Source organism: Bombyx mori, chromosome 23 (genome assembly GCF_030269925.1).
Source record: "Bombyx mori chromosome 23, ASM3026992v2".
Lineage (NCBI taxonomy): Eukaryota > Metazoa > Arthropoda > Insecta > Lepidoptera > Bombycidae > Bombyx > Bombyx mori.
This window is the reverse complement of record NC_085129.1, coordinates 1,610,395-1,633,402: the sequence shown is the minus strand read 5'-3', so window position 1 is coordinate 1,633,402 and position 23,008 is coordinate 1,610,395. Positions and strand designations below refer to the sequence as shown.

Genomic DNA, 23,008 nt, shown 5'->3' with positions numbered 1-23,008 from the left:
CCGAGCGTCTCGCGAACTACTCGACCGTGGAGAGAGGGAAGAGACAAAGGAAGCTAGGTTATTTCTCTTATACACAGCACTCCCTATATCAAGAGAAATTTGATTGAAGGACCGAAAATGAAGAAAACCACATTACTACACACCGCAAAAGAACCTTCACGTGCGCCAAGTTGCAAGCGTACCATATTTATCTTAACATGAATATTTGTATTTAAGACACCATACGATTTGGTTACACGAATCATAAATAATCGAATAATGTGACACAAAGAACTCGGCACGTAGCTCGCTTCGTTCACTTACAAAACCTAACAATTAGTTGTGACAATTACAGTCTCATATTTGACACTCAAAGCGACAGTATAGGATGGGTGGTGATAGCTTGTCTCGAAGGCTCTCAACCACTTACTTTCATTTGTGGGCTGTGTGTTTAGTGAGCGGAGAAAAGCGGAGAGCCGAGGTAATAAATCACTATACGAGTAATTTGTATGCACAATGTGAATAATAGGAACTGCTTAAAGCTTGCGTTAGCAGAGGAACATCATCATCATCATCTTAGGCCTTACAGCCCAGGGTGGGCCTTAGCCTGGTCCAGTATGTCTCTCCAGACTGTTCTGTTCCTCTGTTAGCAGAGGAACAGAATAGCAGTAATTAAATAAGTACGTGAAGCAAAAACTTTGTATCCCTTTTTACGACAACTGCGCGGATGGAGGAGTATGAAATTTTCCACACTTATAGAGAATATAGAGAAGAAGTACACAATGCTAATATTTTTTTTAAATAATACATAAAAGATACATTAAATCAATAAAGAAAACATTACACACACTACATACCATGTATTTGACGCACACACGCATGCATACTATTTATTGTCAAAGTTTTGTTCTTGACATCTGTTGTCAAATTGAGAATAGAATATGATTTGTCTTTGTTAATATTTTTTATAGTGTAGTCTTGGCAAAGTTTGTGATTATAGAGTTATAAAATACAATCTGAATAGTGTACAAACTTACAATTCCAATTAATTATAGTCGAATTACGACTACTGCGGGACCTCTAGTAGCAGTAATTGTTTCAAGGGACTGTGATTTTTTTTTAAGACAAAATCCGATCACGTTACCGCTTATATTATAAAATAATATATTTAAATCTTATGTGAAGGCAGACATGTCGTAAAACTCTGAAAATACAATATGAGAGAGTTTATTCTAGAATTCCGACGTAAAAATGTGTAGAGGCCACCATCAGGTCGTTTCGAATAAACAACAGAATTATCATTGAAATCCAAAGTCTCCCCATATGCGTATCGATCCTGAAGATATTTTTTTGTATTGCCCTTGTAGACAAGCATACGACCCACGTTATGGTGTTTTTTTTATTGCTTAGAAGGGTAGACGAGCTCACAGCCCACCTGGTGTTAAGTGGTTACTGGAGCCCATAGACATCTACAACGTAAAGGTCTCAGTATAGTTACAAACGGCTACCCCATTCTTCAAGCCAAAACGCATTACTGCTTCACGGCAGAAACAGGCAGGGTAGTGGTATCTACCCATGCGGACTCACAAAAGGTCCTACCACCAGTAATTACGAAAATTATAATTTTGCGGGTTTGATTTTTATTACACGACGCTAATTTTTTTAATGAAGTACTCAACAAATGTTCACGATTGACTTCCACGGTGAAGGAATAACATGGTGTTATAAAAACCAAACCCGCAAAATTATAATTTGCGTAATTACTGGTGGTAGGATTTCTTATGAGTCCGCACGGGTAGGTACCACCACCCCGCCTATTTCCGCCGTGAAGCAGTGATGCGTTTCGGTTCGAAGAGTGGGGTAGCCGTTGTAACTGTACTGAGACCTTAGAACTTATATCTCAAGGTGGGTGGCGCATTTACGTTGTAGATGTCTATGAGCTCCAGTAACCACTTAACATCAGGTGGGCCGTGAGCTCGTTCATCCATCTAAGCAATAAATAAAAAAAATAAAAAAACCTCTAGTTCTACGAGTATAATAATGCGTGTGTTCCTTTGACTACAGAAAATTAGTTTAGTATCATTAATCCCCCGTACACATGTCACGGCTTTGTTCTATTCCCTGAGGCCGTGAGCCAATTATAGTATTGACTAATTGTTATTGAGTTTTTATTCATATAGTATTTACCTAGTATGTATACCTACCTATATATGGAGTATGAATGAATAAACAATAAAAGACTTAATTGTATTTTCTGTGATTAAAGTAAGAAAACAAATTTTAAAGACCTTAACATATTTTAAAATTCATATTAAAAAATCAACAGTAAAGAGTATTAATAAACTAAGCAAAACTGAACTCTCTTTTTTACTGAACGTCAGACTTCACTACATGACACTGAATTACAATGAAGAAAAATCCTTTTTAAAAACTAAAGAGTTTTAAATAATAAAGGTTTTTCTTTATACCTATATCACACAACCATCGTTTCCTAATAACCAATTATAATGGGGTAACTAATCAACAATAAACAGAAAACATGTAATGTTTGTTACAAAAAAATATAATAATATAGTATTTATTTTCCAAGTTTAAGGTGGGTGTCGCATTTACGTCGTAGATGTCTATGGGCTCCAATAACCACTTAACACTAGGTGGGCTGTGAGCTCGTTCACCCATCTAAGCAATAAAATATATATATAATATATATTATACATCTAATAATACACGGCTTCGTTCGCTGTTCGCTTCCGGCTGTGTAATGTATCACATCCTTTACATGTAGATGTTAACAATTGAGTTAATGTTCTAACGGAAATAAGTACATTTTCTAACGTCGACGTGGCAAGAGAGATAATCACATCAGGCGTCGTGATGAGAACGATGTCACTGTTAGACTTGTAGATATTTTACAAGCTTTTGCCCGCGACTCCGCCCGCGTGGAATAGTTTGACATAACGCTAAATTTTACCCCCCACTTCATTTACGTAGAAAGTGAAAATATTTTTGAATTATAGAATGTTAACGAAGCCATTTAAACCTCTATTTTGAAACATTCTTTATTGGTGCTCCACTTGTATTGGTCTTACCGTGATGTTATATTATGTTATGTTATGCCTTCCTCAATAAATGGGCTATCTAACACTGAAAATCGGACCACTAGTTCCTGAAATTAGCGCGTTCAAATAAACACTGGTGGTAGGACCTCTTGTGAGTCAGCACGGGTAGGTACCACCGCCCCACCTATTTCTGCCGTGACGCAGTAATGCGTTTCGGTTTGAAGGGTGGGGCAGCCGTTGTGACAATACTGAGACCTTAGAACTATATCTCAAGGTGTGTGGCGCATTTACGTTGTAGATGTCTATGGGCTCCAGTAACCACTTAACACCAGGTGGGCTGTGAGCTCGTCCACAAATCTATGCAATAAAAAATAAAAAAACACACTCTTCCGCTTTATAATATTAAAAGTATAGATATATTCTGGAAGTTTGAGTATTGTCATTTAACTAACATAGGTTTTCTGTGGTCTAAATAGATATAGATGAGTTACATAGATCTCACAGTTAGCGCGACCTGTAATTCGGGACATGAAGTCAAAGTTGCATTGAAATTCCGCCTATTCTACACATAAACAATAATACCGAGGCGTGAAAGTCAAATTGGTTTAAGCGATATTTTTCACAACTTCACAGGAGAGCCATTAAAATTTTAAAATATGGAAAGAATATCATAACAAAAAAACTTCTTCAGCTAATTCAATGGGTCAATTGAAGTTAAATTAAAAATATCTACCTGTCGATGCTAATACGGCGCATTTACGTTGTAGATGTCTATGGGCTCCAGTAACTTAGCACCAGGTGGGCTGTGAGCTCGTCCACCCATTTTAAGTAATAAAAAAAAATACTAAATAAAACGCACCCTTAATTATAAAGATAAAAGTCGCGTATTTTTTTTTATTTTTTTATTTCTTTAGCGTATTAATCGAAATGTCGCTTAAACGCCTTTAACCCGTCAATATGTTTGTTTTGCGACAATATTAAGCAGCACCTATTATCAATGCGTACGAGCACAACCCACAAAAGTAGGTATTCATGAAATAATTCAGTCATAAATGATTTTTTGTTCATTTTAAAATCAATCTACTCTAACCGCCTACCGTAGTAAGTCGTAGCGGCCGGATCTGCTACGCTTCGTAGAGCATGAAATCGAAAAATAAAAAGCTTATTTCGAAGCTACGCACCATTGTGTGTTACGAAAATCACAATTTATTATTGCGGAATTATAGCCTATTAACTTCCATTAGCCTAAAGAATTCAAATAAAATATCGGAGCCAGTCGATCAATAAATGATATACTATAATAAATAAACAAACTTTATAGTGTATTAGGACAATAATAATTAACAGTGCAAAAAATATAAGTTATGATTCCTTGAATTATAAACGCAAGGCTGCGTATATACTACATACACACCTTTATTTTTGTTTTTTACAAATTCAAATAACTTGCTAAAAGTAAAGAAAAGTACTCACCGGTTTGTTTCGCACTCAAGTGACAATGAAATATTATTTTTATTAGGAGTTTAAAGTTATTTAAATATAGAAGTTGTCAGTTTTTATTAGCGTCCGATTTCGAGTGTACCGAATCAGCGGTTAGCGCGCGAACTCGTCCGACCCGTTCGAAGCAAAGGCGACATCTGACAAAGCCTATATTTGGCGCCCCAGTCAGCCCCAAGAGACTGATGAGGGTTGTTTTTAAATGGCTCACACAGTGTTCTATTATCAGATTTTTTGTTTTAAATTTAAATCTTTCTAAACTCCTGCAGATCTGTCTCTTTGATTTGATTAAAAACTGTTTTCAATAACCTTTCTAAAAATTGAAGGGCGCCGCTTTTTTTTTTTTTCACAAAAACAAGTACTATTTTTAAGGATAGTTTTTTAAATCACGTTTGGTAATTGCAAAACGTGTGTAATTTCTATTTTAAAAAGTTTTGAGTTAATAAATAATACTGGTGCTGCTAATCATCAAAACATTGAATGTATCAATGATAATTAGAAACCCATGCATTATATATTAATTCATAAATTTTTTATCATTCCTCTAAAAGTAGATTAAAAATAATTCCTCAAAATAACAAGGTGACAATCTACTGCTACATAAGTATCAATGAATGTATAGTCTTTCAAGCATGCGCACTCACTACCCGGCGCCATACTTTATCAATGGGCCGGCCATGTTTTGACGTCATCAACATGGCGACGTTTTATGTAATGTTTGTTTTCGTTCGCGGCAATTTCATGAGAATGCAGACCGCCAGCCAGTTGTTTGAGTTCCCTGATTAAATATTTCTGGGGTACACAGTTGGAATTGTTTGTCGGCTGTTTTTTTTGCTGACCTGAATATAAAATGCGTTTTTATTTTAAAGAATTAAATTTTCGTCTGCTTAAAGTTTGCCGCCATTTTTTTATTCCTAATTATTCGAAGACTATGTAACAAAAAAAGCTAAAATAAGAATTGTATTTTGATTTTGTTCCGCTTAGGTAGGTGTATAAAAACATCAGACTGGCCGTGTGTCAAATGTGGTTGAATTAAATAACTACTATATTTCTATCTTGTAGAGTAGATTGTTATTTAACTTTAACTTCTTTTAGTATGAAAGCACAGGAAAAAAATTACGAACGAATTTAAACCAAAAAAATCATAGTGTACTGTCATTGTTTAAAGCTCAAATAAGAACCGAGTGGCAGATACGTAGATAAACTGCTTAAAGACAAGATACTGCTAACAAATCACATAAAATGTATTTTACATTAATTCATAGATTGATTTGTCTAATTTAAGACAAATTTTCTTTACAGAATTTCAATGCTCTTTTTTATTACCCGCCCTATACGAACATGAAGATTAACGAAGAAACAATATTACGACTTTTTTACTCATTAACTAGATTTAGATTTACTGTATTATCATACCTATAGAAATCTCCGCGTGATTTTTAAGACTTATATGTAAATAAATAAAATCTCGGTGCAAGAATACTATGAACAAATCAAATGGTCTATATTGTTATTTTATACGTTTTATTAGCTTCATATGTATGTCAGTATCTATGTTAGTATGTGACGAAATCTTTGAACATGATTCTATCCACTTCAAAAAGTGGGATTAACTCGAAATTTGGAATACTTATTAAGGACCGATGATAATTCAATATTTTAAGCAGTCCGTTATTTACTTTGGGCAGTCAAAACAACAGATTCATTTGAGCGTCTTCTTTTTACCACTTAGCAAATTGGAAACTGCAGTATTTGCGTAAATATATTGTTATACATTAATGAATAATTAATGATACATAATGCTACTTAAACCAAAAAATGAAAAATAAATAATAGTTTCAAAAAACAACTAAAAAACACGCTTATAAAGTAAATCCAACTAAAATAGAAAATAAATTGATTGTAAAAAAAAGCATGAGGGGCTTTTTAAGATATTATCAAAACGATAATCTTTCTACTGTTTACGATATCTGTCAATAAAATATTTATAACTATTGACACTACGAGCGCATGGCATAATAATATCCTTCTTCAAACGAGGCTTGTGGAGAGTACTTAACGGTAGGCAGCGGCTTGGCTCTGACCCTGGCATTGCTGAAGTCCATGGGCGAGGGTAACCACGCACCATTAGGTGGACCGTATACTCGTCTGCCTACAAAGGCAATAAAAAAAAACTACACACAGGAGGCTATTTTACAAAAAATTTTTAAGTCAATTGTTTTTTTTTAAGTATTTTTTTATTAACCTTCGGGCAGAAGGAAACTATGAACAAGTCAAACGGTATTGCCTAATAAGTTTATCATACTCACATCTCACTTCATACCGACTCAATAGATATTCGCTTCCCAAGCTTTACTGTAACTACGCAACACCGACGTCTACTGAAACTGCACTGTATTGAACAAAACATCTTTATCACACCTCTATTCATATATTTCATTAGTCGTCGTGGCCTAAAGGATAAGACGCGCGGTGTGCTCATATCGAGCGATGCGAATGTGCCGGTGTTCTAATCCCGCAGGCAGATATAATTTTTTCTAATGAAATACGTACCTACTTAATTCGCGTTCATTCATGACTTCCACGATGAGGCTATGATATCGTGTAATAAAAATCTATCCTGGATTTTTTTAGTTGCATTTCAATTTTGTTAGTTGTTATCAGTCGTAAAAGGCGGGCCGGGAATATTGAAGATCTTTCCCAAGGGGATTGGCGACATCCACTTTGTGAAGTCTAAGCCTTCCGATAATGGCTTAACATGCTCCCCATCCGGGAGTAGCTGGAATAGCCTCTTAGGTTATAACGAATAGGTAGGGAAAAAACATACTATGAAAATATAAAACAAATAATAGGAACTATTGAACGTACCTTCATATATATTAAATAAAATAAAATAATTGGGAATAAATCACGGACGGTCATTCGTCCCCAAATTAGGACTACGGGTACCGTAGAGTGACATATATACTTATATACGTTTAAATATACCAACAATAAACATAATAAACACCCAGACAAAGAGCAAACAAATCTGTTAATCACACGAATGTTTATCCAGTGTGGGAATCGAACCCACGACCTTCGGCACAACAGTCAGATGCGGTAACTATTGCACCACCGAATCAGTCATAAAAAAAAGGTTTTTCGCCTTACAAGGAAAACAGCCTAACTTACGTACGCCGATTTTTCTCAAAACCATCTTTGCATCAACTAATTTGAAACTCCTTCAAACCATTCAATCCCGTTTTTGCAGGACAGCCGTCGGAGCCCCCGTGGTTCGACAGGAACATCGACCTGCACGACGACCTGAATCTAGAGTCCACCAGTAAGTATTCACAGTCGGCATCGATGCGCCATTTCGATAAAGCGGCACGACACGAGAATCCTCTCATCGTGACCGCCGGTAACTACATAGCCGATCCTGCGGACCAAACGGTAAACAGCTGACGTCGCCCAAAACACGTCATCTTGAATCCTCCCGATCCACTAACGGTGCTTTTAAGTACCTCAAGCACCGGTCATCCTTCTCGTCGAACCCGTCTATTGCAATGAAGGGCTCGGCGAGTAAATTAACCCACAGACACAGCCCACTGAGTTTCTCGCCGGACCTTCTCAGTGAGTCGCGTTTCCGATCCGGTGGTAGTTTCTGCGAAGCACTGCTCTTGCTAGGGTTCGTGTTAGCAACGTCATCAGGCTTGAGCCCCGTGAGCTCACCTATTAATTCGGCAAATCTAGAATAACCCCTCGGGATTACTAGAATAGGCTACACAATTACCACAGTGTCGAATGTCATGCATTACTCGACCGAACGGACACAACTCGCGTAAAATATAATTTGCGTTAATCACTGTTGGTAGGGCGTCGTGTGAACACCTAATTATTAGTAATTCATGCCTAAGTAATGCCTAATTCTGTCTCATTATAGAACTGATACTTAGAACGCATATCTCAAGGTGGGTAGCGGAATTTGCGTTGCTGATGTCTATGGGCTGCAATAGCCCCCGAAAATCAAGTGGGACGTGAGCTTGTCTATCTATTTAAGGTATAGAAAAAATGCCAAAACCTAAAATATATTATAATCATGCATATCAGCCTTATATTACGCAAAGGAGTTCCATATTGAAACGAATGCTAAGCAAGCTTTATAAAAGATAGCTGAGATATTTGACTACCCTCGACTTGATTGATATCTGCTAACCGATTTGCCTATTTCTGTTGTTATATACTCTACAGTACACAGATAAATCTAAAAATATCTTAAATTATTTAGATTTCTGTGGCCCTGGATTTGTAAAAGTGACCATCGTATCACGAGACTTTGATGTTATATTCTTCGTATTATTGTTTTTGACTTTTAGGAAATAAATTAGGATGTGCAAAAAACCGAATTCTTCGTTATTAAATGCACTATTATTAACGTTGAGCCACAACGATTTAATTACGATTAAAACACAAATATTTACGAGAAAATCTTTTAGCAACTTCATTGGATCTAATTATTAACAATGCAACTTCTCAAATATGCATTTCAAAAACTTAATTGAAAAGTATCTGTCTCTTTCTATCTTACCCGAAACACAACACGACAGATCGAGATAAAATCAGCCCTCTTGTAACATACCCCTTGGCCTAAGGGTCACGAACAAGCGCGCTTGCGCGAATCAATACTGCTGACTCTACTAGAAAAATTTAACATCTACATACTCCATATTGTTCAGAAACCGTTGCTGGCTTACTTGTGAACCCTCATTCCTCAAGCGATTCAAAAACGTTAATGTATTAGAAACTACTAAAGTAATGGTAATTTCCATGTGGTTTGTTACTTTGGTGGTGTGAGTTTCGCGCTTGCGTTTCGCATCCCAGTATCAAATCGCGGACAAGTGGATGAGAGTTAAGAGTAAAGTGCATCCATTTTGTGTAAAAAAAATCGTTTAAATTAGAAATACAAGTGAGTTTATGTTTAATCCGTTTTTATATTTTGAAATAGATATTTTGTAGTTCGAATGGAATAAGTTGGCCTTATTGGTTTTGAATGATAATAGTTTATTTTCTTTTTTTTCAATATAACATTATAACAGATAGGTCATATCGAATAAGCAAAGGAATCATAAAATAAAAAGTACATTTTATTTTACATCCGTCATGATATTAGAATATCACAACTTCATAATTCGATATGCGACCTCGATATCTTTAAGTTGATTAAATTATTGCTACATTTTATTAGGACTTTTTATCTTTAAAGATTACAGATTTTGACATGATATCAACGACAACTTATGGTTTTGGACTTTTTTAGCACCAATTTTTTTTTTAATTTTTTGTTTTTTCAAAAATCGTAACGAAATAAATGACTAATATATTGTAATTGTGTATTATTTCAAGATGGCGTGCGGTACAGAGTGCCTGTCTCTGGGTCCACCACCAGATTCCATATTGCACATGCCACCTCCTCCATTGCCAGCATTCTTAGCCAGTGCTGCCAACCTCACCCCACCGTGCAGAGCATCCAAATGTCCTCCACAATCGAATAACGACGACCACTCCATGTTTCCAGGAGTTGAGTACCATGAACTGCCCAGACATGGTAAGACGAAATTAAATTAATTATCTGCTGAGACCGGAAGTTACAAATAAATATAGTTAGGGTTTTTGATCAATCTTCGAATTTTAGCTCACACAATAAATCCCTCGTGTAAAAAAATTATATCGGGTATTAAAATTGAAGTCATAGCCCAAAAAAGAACATAGCTGAGACATATCTCACGTCGGTTGGCGCATTCAAGGCATCGCCGGCAATCAAAACATTTTTCACCAGATTCTGATCTTCTCCTGACGTTTGATAACTTTCAAACGTTCGTGTTGCTCTGTTGATACCGGCACGTGTTGAACATTTAGTGTACTTTCTATGTTTTGGTACGCTAAATAAGTCGCTCTAAGAATGCGTACACATATATCTAATACTAAAAAACCTTAATTTTATTACCACTGTGATTATATTATTTTTAATTCAGCATTTTTATAACTGATTCATATGTATACTTAAATGATAAGCCTCATATTCGGAATGGCTGTGACGTCATCATTTTAAAGATTGACCTAATATTAATAATATTATTCTGTCTGTTGATATTAATACTTTGCCTTCCACGTTTTTTTATTTGCAAAAGGCAAATAGGTAGAGGCAGAGGCATCGAGACAGATTGTTTTTAGACGATTTTTTGGAGAGTATTGAGGTCTTATATTTTTAAATCACAACGTAGATGCTATTACTAATTTAGTAAAGTAAGATTGAATGCTCCATTGTATTAATACCATTAATGCCCAACACTTCAAACCGGGAAATTCATGGTTGGTTTAATTCAGATATTATTAGTCTATCTGCGGTAGGAGCTAGCTGGTTATGTAGAAAAATAACTAAGATTACTGCTTCTATCAGCGGCGTATGAGACAGAGACGAAAAAGAATTTCAAGGTACAATTTCAGAACCCGCCAGCGGGGACGACACATGGTTCCTGGTTTTGATCACGTGCTGCATCGCGGTACTGTGCATTGCTGCTTTACTGGCACTCTTCCTGCTCAAATGTAGAGAGTAAGTAGATTTAAAATAAACCGGAAAAACCATTTCACTGAAATGATTTTTCCAGTTACGTTTCTATTTGGGAATTATCAACGTCGGTCGTAGATATCAGCAAGGTTAGAGCGCGCGAATCACAGCAATATCTGAAATTGTCACTTAGTAGCTGTCACTTAACACTGTTAATAGCATTGACGAATAATGCCCATGAATCACTGGCTCTTCAATCTGCATGAACTAAACGCGATTACAGCCTCTTCTAGTTACTTACTACTAATACCCTTTCGTCCTTGCGCAGTAAATAGTAATTTTTCCTGCAAATTTCGTATACTCGTGGTGAAATAAGCTGTGTGAGCCGCAATGGAAGGGACCACTAGTTCCTAAATGACGTTGTTTTTTACGCCATATAACGGTACCATTTATGGAAGCCACGAGTAGGTATCTAATTACTTAATCTAATTCGGTTTTCAGGGCTCGTGGTGGCTGCAAAAGCGGTACAGCGAAAGCCAGTGGCTCCAACGCATTATACGGTGGCCCGGCTCTGGATTCACGAGTGCTGTGGGCGGCCCTCACGCCGAGAGGCACGAGACACTTTGTCGCCGACACTTACCCGCACGACGATACGGAGGACCACCACTACGAGTGCGTCGAACCCCCTCTCTACAAACTCGGCCCACCCGAAGACTTGGCCATCACCCGTCACTTCAATGTTGAATACGAAGACCCGGCGCCCCTGATAGAAAATTACAGCGATAGAGCTGAGGACTACTTCCGTAACGGTATCGAGACGCTGCGCAGAACGAGACCGCTCGTGTCATCGCCAACCAGGATCGAACGCCCCAACTTGCCTCCTCTGAACCTTCAGCCGAGGACGCTGCGCCGCGCGCCCCACTCCCGCCGCGTTAGCGACGCTAATAATCCAGAGAAATCGGCCATCTGAACCGAGAGTGGCGCGGTATTCTCCGTCGCCGATACAACTGAAATCGATTACGATTGGCAGTCGATTGAAAATTCGAACGTTGACCGTCTCGTTTAACAACCGTACTATTGACTCTTGTTTCACTGAGTGTAATGCTTTTTTAGTTTTGAAAAATCGTCGTCGAAATTTCTGGTAGTTCAGTGATTAACATTCGTTCATAAATACTAAAATGCTCTTTTACGGTAATTGTGTGTTTATGTAAATATTGTGTATGCACTTATTAAGTATTCCAAGTCTGTGTGTTGAACAGTACAATGTGCTTAGTACCATTTGTATGGAGTTGGAACAGCGCCTTTAGCGGCAAACGCAGAGTAACTGCCCCAGCTCCATACAATTTTGAGTAACTTTTACACGATCGAGAAGTTAAAACAACTCGCACCAGGCACACTGTACAATGTAAATAATACTTTGGAGGATGTTTATTGTATGTAATTTAACATAACAAATAGCTATCATTAAATCAATAAATATTCGAAAACTAGTGAGCAGCTGTATCTAGTCTAGTTTCTAGTCTGTAAGCACAATTTCTAGTCATGTTCGTACCTACTTGTGAATTTAGAGGTAAATATAGATATAGTCCACTGTGTATTTTATTGAAAATCAATTCCACAATTTTCTTCGCAATGAATTTTTATGCTCGAATTTTGTACTTATGAATAAAATCGACGTTGTGTAAACAGTGTTTTTTTCATTTCTAGGAGCAAACTCTAATTAAATTATTGATAAAATTCTGAGCCAAATCCGTACTTTCTATCCGTCACAACAAGCATAAACAACAAACAATAAATTTTTTCTTCAAATACCCTTTAGTATTTCAGCTCAATAAGAGGAATTTAAAATGTTTGTTTTAAAACAATTAAAATGGTAATTTCAAAAAATCATAATAATTATGTTTGTTGCAGGCTAATCGAGATTTGCATTCATTTGCCCAAATTTTTTATTATCTGTACAGTGACACTTGACAGTGACGCTGCTCATACCGTCCATTTGACGTTTGTTTGACGTAGGATTTATTTTGTAGGAAAGTTGTTGCTGTTTGTTGTCGGGTATTTCTTGGTCTCGACACCGTTAAAACCAAAAAGCTTTTCGTAAGAATCATAAGGAATATGCATTAATTAAAAATAAAATTGAATTTAAATGCTGATTTAATATTACAAGTTAATAGTATTTCGTATTCTTTAAGTAATTTTAGACATTAATTAATAACTTCATAATGTCTGAGGACGTGATTAAACATTCTGTACACACTTTAGTGTTTCGATCGTTGAAAAGATCGCACGATATGTTCCTAGCTAATCAAGGAATGTTGCCGCCAATCGACGATAAAGCGTAAGTAAAACAGAATAATATTATTTGAGGTTAGTTTAATACAAGTCCTAATGGAAATAATCGATGAGCTATTTCAAAGATCGGTACAATAGACAAACTAAGCGATTTGTTGTTCCGTATCAAAAAATTTCTGCTAAACCTTTAAAACTTTCTACTGTACTGGAGAAAACCTTTATGGGAGCAGACAATGTTGTCAAGGTAAATAAATTAGAGGAAAATGTCACGTTATGTATAACTACATAAAACACTAGAGTAGATAATTATTATTTATAATTTTACATTAACAGAGAGAAAGTACTGAAATTGGTTAAAGCAAGAGATAGTTACGGACAAGTCATGGGTGCAGTGCGGAAGGCTCAGGCCCTGAAACAACAAGAGTCTGTCACCTGTAGACCTGAAACTCCACTGACCACAGGTAAAAACAATTAACAAACTCCTATATACGGTTAAGCGCTTAGGCTCAGGATAAATAAAACTTCCACTGAAGTACATATTAAAACTCTATTTAAAACTAAGAACACTTACCAAACACTTTACAATTCGTAATTCACTTCTTCCGCTTCGCTTCAGGTGATCCGTTTGCTGTTTCGCTTTGAGTAGATCCTTTTAATAACTGCTTTCATGTCATCTCTGCAACGCTTTTATAGTCAATACGATATCTCTACAAAAATCGAGAACATTCCAGAAATATGGATCAAATACAGAAACAAAAAAAAAATTATTCATTTTTATGGAATTTTTTTTACAACAAAGTTGCATTTTCGTTATGATAAAAAAACAGCAAGAATTTAGCTGTGGACCTCATGAGTTCTATGCTCATTACATTCAATAAAAAATCGGTCCAATACTCCTTGATATTGCAATGAAATAAATCGAATGTTTTCTTTAGCAGAAACAGTGGAAACTGCACCTTTGCCGTCGGAAGGGGCTGTTGTCCCATACTCTGGACCAACACCTTCACCGTCACCAGCTCCCCCCTCGGGGGCTTTAACTGTACCACGGAAACCGCCGTCTATGCCCAAACCAAAATGGCACCCACCCTGGAAATTAATGCGTGTTATATCAGGTCATCTGGGTTGGGTTCGATGTGTTGCTGTAGAACCTGGAAATGAGTGGTTTGCTACCGGTAAGTAAAATTATAGAAACCACATACAGAGCAAACTAATGGCATCTAATATGCCAACATTTAACTAATATATTTAATCCTTTTAGTATAAATTAGAAGAAGGATATGTGGTAAGAATTATAATTACAAATTTGTCAATCTTAAAAATTTTATTAATATAAAGTTTGATTTTTACATATTAAATATACTTATTTATAAGACTTTTTTATCAATACAACACAAAACATAAACTTTGACAGTTAGATAATCAATATATTGTATTTGTGTAGACAAGCTGTTGTCCTATGAACGGTTGAAAAAATAAACTTGATTTATGATTAAAGTTACTTCATTTTTCTGTTATAATGAACTTTTAGCACAACCATTACAATAAAACCAATCCTAAGGAATTAATCTGCATGATGGTTTTGATATTTCAGGTGCCGCTGACAGAGTGATAAAAGTATGGGATTTAGCAAGTGGGAAACTAAAAGTATCTCTCACTGGACATGTGAGTACAGTAAGAGGTAGGTGCGCACACTTTTTGTATTCATGCAAAAATCAATGCTTGGTTTTCAGATTTTGAATAATGAACGCATTTTTCTTTTATTGCCCAGACAAGCACACTGCCCACCTGATGGTGAGTGGTTACCGTCGCCCAGGAACTTCAGTAATGCCATGGGCTTAGCCAAGCCGCTGCCTACTAAATTAGTAATTTTTTTAGCATCATCAGCCTGCGGCAGTCTGCTGCTGGACATAAGCCTCCCCAAAGCTCGCCACTAAACCCAATCTTCGGTTCCTTAATTAATTTAGTAATTTTTTATTTTAGTAATAGTAGACATTTTTAATTTTTTCAAACTTTTGCTGCTATGTATATTACAGAATTACATAACAAGTTCTGATCATAATTTTCACATTAACACAGTTCTGGATATTTCATCATGTTGTACGCACAGAGACCGTAGGTTGAGTCTATGTTAATTGTGAAAATCATGATCTAAGAATCCATCAAGTACCAGTATGTGTAATATGAATATATTCTATTTCAGGAGTGGTAGTGTCACCAAGACATCCATATTTATTCAGCTGCGGTGAGGACAGACAGGTGAAGTGCTGGGACTTAGAATATAACAAAGTGAGTTATTGACCTATAAATAACAAAAAAATATAGGTTAAATGATATGTCTTTAAATATATGTAAAGAAAACTTTTATTATTTAAAACTATTTAGATTTTAAAAAGGATTTTTCTTCAGTGTTATTCAGTGTCATGGAGTGAAGTGAAAAAGAGAGTTCAGTTTTGTATAGTTTATTATTAATAATATGTACTGTTTACTCTTTAATTGAGGTTAAGGGCTTTATATGTTGCTTTCTTACTATATCACAGAAACCACAACTAATTCATTATTGTTTATTCATTCTGAAATACTCCATATAATTATATGTATATAAAGCAGATGAATTTTTGTATTTAGGATCGGTTCGTTGTGTGTGCAGGTGATCCGGCAGTACCACGGTCACCTGTCGGCCGTGGTGTGTCTGGCGCTGCACCCGCGCCTCGACGTGCTGGTGTCGGCCGGCCGCGACGGCACCGCGCGCGTGTGGGACGTGCGCAGCAAGGCCAACGTGCACACGCTCGCCGCGCACACCGACACCGTCGCCTCGCTCGCCTGCCAGGCCGCCGAGCCGCAGGTGCGACCCGCCCCGCCACACCACGCCCCGCCCCGCCCCGCCCCGTCCCGCCACGCCACGCCAAGCCCACTGACACGATGTGTGGACGAGCTCACAGCCCACCTGGTGCTAAGTGGTTACTGGAGCCCATAGACATTTACAACGCAAGTGCGCCACCCACCTTGAGATATAAATTCTAAGGTCTCAGTATAGGTACAACGGCTGCCCCAACGTGGTGGTACCTACCCATGCGGACTCACATGAGGTCCTACCACCAGTAACAACTACCAGTAATGTACAATGATTATATTCCAGATAATAACCGGCTCGCACGACTCGACCATCCGTCTCTGGGACCTGGCGGCCGGCAAGTCCGTGTGCACGCTGACCAACCACAAGAAGTCCGTTCGCGCGATCGTGATACACCCGACAATGTACACGTTCGCGTCGGCCTCGCCCGATAACATCAAACAGTGGAAATGTCCCGAAGGAAAATTTATACAAAACCTGTCTGGTCACAACGCAATAGTGAACTGTCTGGCCGTAAACCCCGAGGGCGTGCTGGTGAGCGGCGGCGACAACGGCACCATGTACTGCTGGGACTGGAGGACCGGCTACAACTTCCAGAGGTTGCAGGTCAGTCGCACCACCCTTACACGAGCAGTCTGTAAAGTTTCTGAAGGCGAAAGAGGATACCTACCTGACTAAGAAAGAAAGAAAGAGGGTGGAAAGAGAAAGGTATTATACACTATTCGCTTGTGTATACAACTATAGCGCTTCCGTTATAATATATTGTTTATGAGTTCAGTCGCGCAACAAAATCACTGTCTCCCCCCTAACCTACCGTAAGGAGCTTCGTTCCGAAAATAGGACCATCATTTCTTGAAAAAATGCCTACGTTCTTTTATATGAAATTTCAATAACAACGAATGTGTCGCGTTCCAGACGGCGGTGCAGCCCGGCTCCATGGACTCGGAGGCCGGCATCTTCGCCATGAGCTTCGACCAGTCCGGCTCCCGCCTCATCACCGCCGAGGCCGACAAGACCATCAAGATCTACAAGGAGGACGAGGCGGCCTCGGAGGAGACTCACCCGGTCAACTGGCGACCGGAAATATTGAAGAGGCGAAAGTTTTAGGAACAATAAAATATTTTTATACGCAATTGTTATTTGGACAGCCCACTGAGTTTCACGCCGAATCTTCTCAGTGGGTCGCGTTTCCGATCCGGTGGTAGATTCTGCGAAGCACGGCTCTTGCTAGGGTTCGTGCTAGCAACGTCATCAGGTTTGAGCCCCGTGAGCTCACCTACTAGTTAAGGCGACGCTGACATAGCCTCTTAAGGCTATCTATCAGCTTAGGAACGGAAAAAATCCACATCATGCTGTCTCGATGGGTCATACAGTACAAGTTTATTTTCTATAGGTTCATCTTCAAAATTCATACAAAAAAAAATATTTATTGTAAAACTTTATTAGTGAAAAATATTACAATTTTAATTCTCGTAAACTAAAACAAGCAGTACATAGATCTGTAGTTCTCTGCCTGAGATGAGTATCAAAAATTTTAGACTGATGGAATGTTAAAATACAGTCGTGATTAAAAAATATCTTAGGCCGAATTCAAGATTAAACCAATAGATAATGATTGACAACATTTGATTGATTTAAAAATCATGAAATCCACACATTTTTAATGTTTTTAAACACATATTTACAAATTTCAAAGCAGAATTAAAGAATATTTTTTTTACAACTCAACACTTGCAAGATATAATGTCCTTTAATTCACCAAGTAATTTTATTCTATAACATGCCTTCTGTTCCTTGATAGATATAATCTAGGTTAATAAGGCTTTAACATGATAGTGCCTGCCAGCAAGCTTTGATTGCATAAAAATAATTACAAAAAAATTTAATTAAAGATTACATAGACTTTATACTTTTTCTAATTACATGTTTTTATTCTTCAAAAGCCTTAATCAAATTGTTGGATGAAGTTTTATTTACTCCCAATCATGTAGAAAAAGATGTATAGGTATATTGGAGATTTATAGAAATTTTAAAGAAGTTCTCTTAAATAATTGAGATGCTTACTAAAGAATAGAAAATGCTGATACTAGCTCAGAAAGGGTAATCACCTATCGTGTTTCTAAAAGAAGATATTAATTCAGTCAAAAACAATTATGGTTGTTACAAAAAAAAATTATGTAACATAACACAAAATTATTTGAATAAAATTTTAAACGCCTTAATTAACACAATATTGGAGCACATCAAAATGGTTCACAAAAATAGAAATCTAATACTAAAAAATAATATTCAAAAGGCAGTACCCTAAATTAGTATTGCGTGCATGTTCGAGAGGGATATCAGCGTGATCATATCTCGTCGTCGAGATCCAAGCTTTCTTTGGGGAAGTCGCCGACGATGACATGAGCTGGACGAACAAATCCTCCATATTTAGGAGGGCATGTGAAGTAACGCTTGCCATTCACTCTGGAAATTACATCATTGTGTTTAATTTTAATTATATACAATCGAAGAAAATTAATTAATTTTAAGCTTTGTCCATTGGGTAGTAACGACGACCTTCCTTTACCCATCTAAGCAAAAAAACTGGTCTTTTTGTCAAACGTCATAGATTTTGTTTTTCGAAAACGAAATATCCCATTCGATATACAAAATAAATCAAAATTCTATAATTACAGTGATTATTTTTAAATTTCGAGGGTATTAGTGAAATTGATAAATAGATTAAGAAATGACTTTTTGGCGGGAACGCGAGTAGTGTAGTTGTGTGATTTGTTTTATTTTGTCTATTTAGTGTTTCTTCAGGTTTAAATGTGTAATAACGGTGGTTTATTAACTGTTTAATATCTGTGAAAGTGCACAAATGAAACAAAGCCTCTCGACGTAACTTCTCGGGATCCTCCAAAAAGTCCACTGAAAAAATCTCAGGAAATGACCACCATTTTACTAAGATTATATTTCATCCCATATCATCTCATCTCGTTTCATTTAATTTCATCCGAGTTGATTAATGTCTCAAATTAATCATCTTCATTTAATTTAATTTCACTCCATATTATCCTTATATTATCATTTTTGATAAAACGATAAATATAAGTAAAAATAAGACGTGACTTAAAGGCCTTAGTTACCAGGTCATAAAATCTCTAAAAAAATTTTTAAAAGATTAAGAAATGAGTGAGCTCACGATCCATCGTTCTTGCCGAGCGGCTCGTCGTACTGCACCCCGATCCAGAGTCCCTTGGCGCCGGCGAGCGTGCCGTTGTACCGGACCACACCTCGCCGCGCCCCCTGCTGCGGCACGCGGACCTCGCAGCGGGCCCCCACCAACACAGCTTCCGCTAACCTTCAACAATAATTTTATTATACGCTTGTCGGAGACGGTCATTAGTTTAGTAGCTAAACAAAACGCAGCACGATTTCCAAGAGATGGCAGCACGATAGCGGCATCGTCGGAACTCGGCTAACTTCGTACTACGACAGAGCCTAACCGATGGAGGCGCGTAGACGCCATCACACTTACCAACCAATTTTCTTGAAGAGCGGTGTCTCCGTCCTAAGAACTGTCATTCATTTTCGTTTGCCAACTTCAAGAGAACATTTCTAAATTGTTCTAAGACAACAAACGTGATTGGTGTACTCAATATTTCTCTTAGCTCTATCACCCTATTCGCCTCTACGATTTCTGACGATGGTGTTAATAATTGTGGTCTCTCCAACAAGCTTCATATTATTATGAAACAGCATTGCATTGTTCATGGTGATAATTTACAAAAAGAATTGACCTTTTGAGATTCATTAAATAGGTCCTTACTTTGCCTCTTCCTCCAACTCTTTTTCCTGTTGTTCCTTCATTTTCTTCATCTCTTCCTCATTATATTTACCAAGCCTGTTGCGTTGTAGGAAAGATCTGAGAGTATCACCCTTTTTCTCATAGTCCTCTTCTGATAACCGGAATCTGAAATAATAAGTGTTTTTAACAATAATAGATAAATAACATGGCTCATATTTTTGGGATATAAATGACTTAATTAGAAAAAGAGGAAAAGTAATTTATTATTAGTATTTACATTTTTACAATTTTTGAGACTGACATTTTTTTATCCCATTGGCAGAAGAGCTCATGTCCTCTCTGTCATTATGTGGTGATTTTGAAATTGTATAAGGGGATGTCCATTAATTATTACGTGAGGTGTTCTAAGTGGGAGGGGGATCAAGCTAAATCTTGTCAAATCTCACTTAGGGGGGAAGCCAGGGTCTTAGCAAACATGTTTTTTTTCTAGCTGAAAAGGGTATAAAATTATATAAAAAATGATTTCTATAAGTAACAACAAGTATTTATTTTTTCTCAATAATCCATCAAGTTTACTACCAAAACAAATTTTGAAGAATCTCATGTGAGATTAGGGGAGCAAGTTAAGGAAAATCTTACGAAATGTCACCAAGGGGGGAGGGGGGTTGAAAATTTCTCAAAAATTCCTGACGTAATTAATAGATGCCTCACTGGAACTAATAGCGCTCGATGACAGATATAGGCAGGACGGCTGTACTGACTCAAGTGACGAGTGACAACAATAATATGCGCAAACATTTTTACTGATAAAAAATTATAAATGGTTTAATTTTATTTATGCACTATATAAAAAGAAAATGTTTTTTTTTTATGGTGTGAGTTATTTGTGAAGACATATTAAGCACATATTCTTAGTGCGGAATCCATCTCTTGGCTCTTTTTTCTGCTGTCCTATAAATATAAGCTATGTATGTTATAGTGTCATGTATAATTTTATTTTAATAACTTGCCTCTCAGCGCTGTCAGAAGTAGCAAAATCATTGACAAGAGAAAACTTATCAATGACATGTATCCTCATTCCATCATCTATCGGGTATGAGCCAAGAAGTTTTTCATCATCTTCTATATCACATACAAAGTTGTTTTTCTTGTCATATAATTTTAATTTCATTGTGGTTGGGGACCCGCCGGTGAGTAGCTCTAATTTTGTCTGAAAGTTGTGTAATGATTTTTGTAAAATTACATTTGAAAAACGTTTTCAGTTTTTTGATAATTGTTTTATGAAATTATATGTTGGTCATATAATATTTTATTTAGAATTTATTACAGAGGATTATTGGCGTCGATCCAACCCAGTATACCTATATCATTCATCAAATTCAAAAGGATCTCATAAATATCTACATTAGTCCTCTTTACAGGTCATGATATATAACTGCTCTCCAGTATTCCTTAATAATGTAAATAAGATCGGGAGACATGATGATTTTCAGTAGAAATGTGATTTAAATAGAAAGAGGTAGATTTTGATTGTCATTTGAAAGATATATATTTTGTATTGGTTTGTGTTTATTCACATCCACCATTTGTCCTGCCTTTTTAACACAATTTACAGTTTGTCATCGTGTATCAAGGCGGATAGTGGGATTCATAACCGTGGTCCCCTCAAGCCCCTTAGGCCTAGGCCGCACTACGGTTTTTTCCCGGGAGCGGTTAACCGCTGTAACCGCGAAACCGCTTCATACGCACACACTACAATTATTAACCGCGAATTCGCCCGCGATTTTCACTGTTTGAAGATGGATAAATTTCAAAAGAGCAGTAGCAGTGTGGCTCTGGTACTAAGAAATAGATAAAAAGACAACGAAAATTTTACAAATGTTTTTTTTTGTTTTTACTGGTGGTAGGACCACTTGTGAGTCCGCGCGGGTAGGTACCACCGCCCTGCCTATTTCTGCCGTGAAGCAGTAATGCGTTTCGGTTTAAAGGGTGTGGTAGCCGTTGTAACTATACTGAGACCTTACAACTTACATCTCAAGGTGGGTGGCGCATTTACGTTGTAGATGTCTATGGGCTCCAGTAACCACTTACACCAGGTGGGCTGTGAGCTCGTCCACCAATCTAAGCAATAAAAATAAAAAATAAAAATGTTGGGTCTATCGACTTTCTAGCCGTAGATTTGAGAAAGGTTTCTTTCATAAGAAATATCGAAATTTAAAAACCCCTAGAGAAATTTTTCAATTACTATCGGATGTCAGTAGCCAGTTTCATGGAAACAAAGTTCCGCAAATGTATTTGACATTTCAAAAAAACCGCCCGCGGTTACGCATAGTGCGTGCACGGATACCTAGTTCTATGGATTACAAATTTTCTTGCGGTTTTTTTTTGCGACAATTTTGTAACATTTCGCGGTTTTAAAATCAGTCGCGGGAAAAAACCGCAAGTGCGGCCGCTTGTATTCGTTTTCGTGTTTCATAAGCTCACACGGTGATTAACCGCTGCGGTTTCACCGTAGTGCGGCCTAGGCCTTAGCACCAAATAGGCTGCAAGATCGACGAAGTTCTGATACGCCCGCTCACGCTCGAATTCCAGTAAAGTTAGCTAAATTTGGAAATTGCCAGCTAAATATCATAAATGATAGTCAAATATTGTGAAAAGGAATATTATTTACCTTAAATTCAAGAATATTGATTCCCTTTTTAAATCTACGTTCGATCGGCGCCGCATCTTCGTTGTCCGATTTTGTAATGTGTACATTAACATAGTCTTGAGTTATAACTAGTACGTCAGCCATTTTGATTTATAATTTAAGCGCTCTTAGCAAGAAATATAATGAAAATCTTTATTTCGGTAGAATAATAATATAATGAATAGTATTTCTTTGACTCATTTACAAAACAATTGGAAAAATAATGAAATCTGAGTGACAATTAACAGCTGACTGCAATGACTTAACGTCCAATGTCATCCGTCAGAAAGCTCCAATTTTT

The 23,008-nt window shown here is 37.1% G+C and overlaps 4 protein-coding genes across 6 annotated transcripts in view; 2 read left to right on the top strand and 2 right to left on the bottom strand.

Annotated features, from left to right (window-relative positions):
• The window catches only part of LOC101739708 (potassium channel subfamily K member 1), a 65,537-nt gene extending 60,865 nt beyond the window's left edge, over nt 1-4,672 (bottom strand). Inside the window, exon 1 of the mRNA XM_038019414.2 lies at nt 4,512-4,672. The gene's annotated coding sequence lies outside the window, so the exon portion shown is untranslated. The remainder of the gene's footprint in view (nt 1-4,511) is intronic.
• Nucleotides 4,673-9,260: 4,588 nt separating this feature from the next.
• Nucleotides 9,261-12,773, top strand: LOC101740918 (uncharacterized). Of its 2 annotated transcripts, none has more exons than XM_004925420.5 (4): nt 9,261-9,483; nt 9,921-10,122; nt 11,022-11,127; nt 11,584-12,773. In XM_004925420.5, exons 2-4 carry the CDS (start codon nt 9,921-9,923, stop codon nt 12,050-12,052), a joined length of 777 nt encoding a protein of 258 aa, XP_004925477.1. In that variant the 5' UTR covers nt 9,261-9,483; the 3' UTR covers nt 12,053-12,773. The 2 variants fall into 2 exon arrangements, with proteins under 2 accessions (XP_004925477.1, XP_012545250.1); XM_012689796.4 differs by having other exon boundaries at nt 9,373-9,483; nt 11,010-11,127.
• A 302-nt stretch (nt 12,774-13,075) lies between these two features.
• Nucleotides 13,076-17,358, top strand: LOC101740677 (pleiotropic regulator 1). 2 transcript variants are annotated; one of them, XM_004925419.5, is made up of 8 exons: nt 13,076-13,420; nt 13,708-13,835; nt 14,313-14,546; nt 14,966-15,052; nt 15,575-15,660; nt 16,022-16,216; nt 16,511-16,831; nt 17,141-17,358. In XM_004925419.5, exons 1-8 carry the CDS (start codon nt 13,305-13,307, stop codon nt 17,330-17,332), a joined length of 1,359 nt encoding a protein of 452 aa, XP_004925476.2. In that variant the 5' UTR covers nt 13,076-13,304; the 3' UTR covers nt 17,333-17,358. The 2 variants fall into 2 exon arrangements, with proteins under 2 accessions (XP_004925476.2, XP_004925475.2); XM_004925418.5 differs by having other exon boundaries at nt 14,310-14,546.
• A 290-nt stretch (nt 17,359-17,648) lies between these two features.
• On the bottom strand, nt 17,649-23,008 carry LOC101740451 (tubulin-folding cofactor B). Its single transcript, XM_004925416.5, has 5 exons — nt 22,690-23,008; nt 21,029-21,228; nt 20,040-20,183; nt 19,413-19,571; nt 17,649-18,691 (listed from the first exon to the last, which is right to left on the bottom strand). The coding sequence occupies exons 1-5, from the start codon at nt 22,810-22,812 to the stop codon at nt 18,574-18,576; spliced, it is 744 nt and encodes a 247-aa protein (XP_004925473.1). The 5' UTR covers nt 22,813-23,008; the 3' UTR covers nt 17,649-18,573.

Bases quoted from the DNA above. Each gene is read 5' to 3' on its own strand.
- LOC101740918 (XM_012689796.4), top strand. From the start codon at position 9,921: ATGGCGTGCGGTACAGAGTGCCTGTCTCTGGGTCCACCACCAGATTCC. The intron at 10,123-11,009 runs GTAAGACGAAAT...AAGAATTTCAAG, and splicing joins CCATGAACTGCCCAGACATG to GTACAATTTCAGAACCCGCC. The intron at 11,128-11,583 runs GTAAGTAGATTT...TTCGGTTTTCAG, and splicing joins TTCCTGCTCAAATGTAGAGA to GGCTCGTGGTGGCTGCAAAA.
- LOC101740677 (XM_004925418.5), top strand. From the start codon at position 13,305: ATGTCTGAGGACGTGATTAAACATTCTGTACACACTTTAGTGTTTCGA. The intron at 15,053-15,574 runs GTAGGTGCGCAC...ATTCTATTTCAG, and splicing joins ACATGTGAGTACAGTAAGAG to GAGTGGTAGTGTCACCAAGA. The intron at 15,661-16,021 runs GTGAGTTATTGA...TTGTGTGTGCAG, and splicing joins GGGACTTAGAATATAACAAA to GTGATCCGGCAGTACCACGG.
- LOC101740451 (XM_004925416.5), bottom strand. From the start codon at position 22,812: ATGGCTGACGTACTAGTTATAACTCAAGACTATGTTAATGTACACATT. The intron at 21,229-22,689 runs GTAAATAATATT...CACAACTTTCAG, and splicing joins TCAATATTCTTGAATTTAAG to ACAAAATTAGAGCTACTCAC. The intron at 19,572-20,039 runs GTAAGGACCTAT...TTATTGTTGAAG, and splicing joins GAGTTGGAGGAAGAGGCAAA to GTTAGCGGAAGCTGTGTTGG.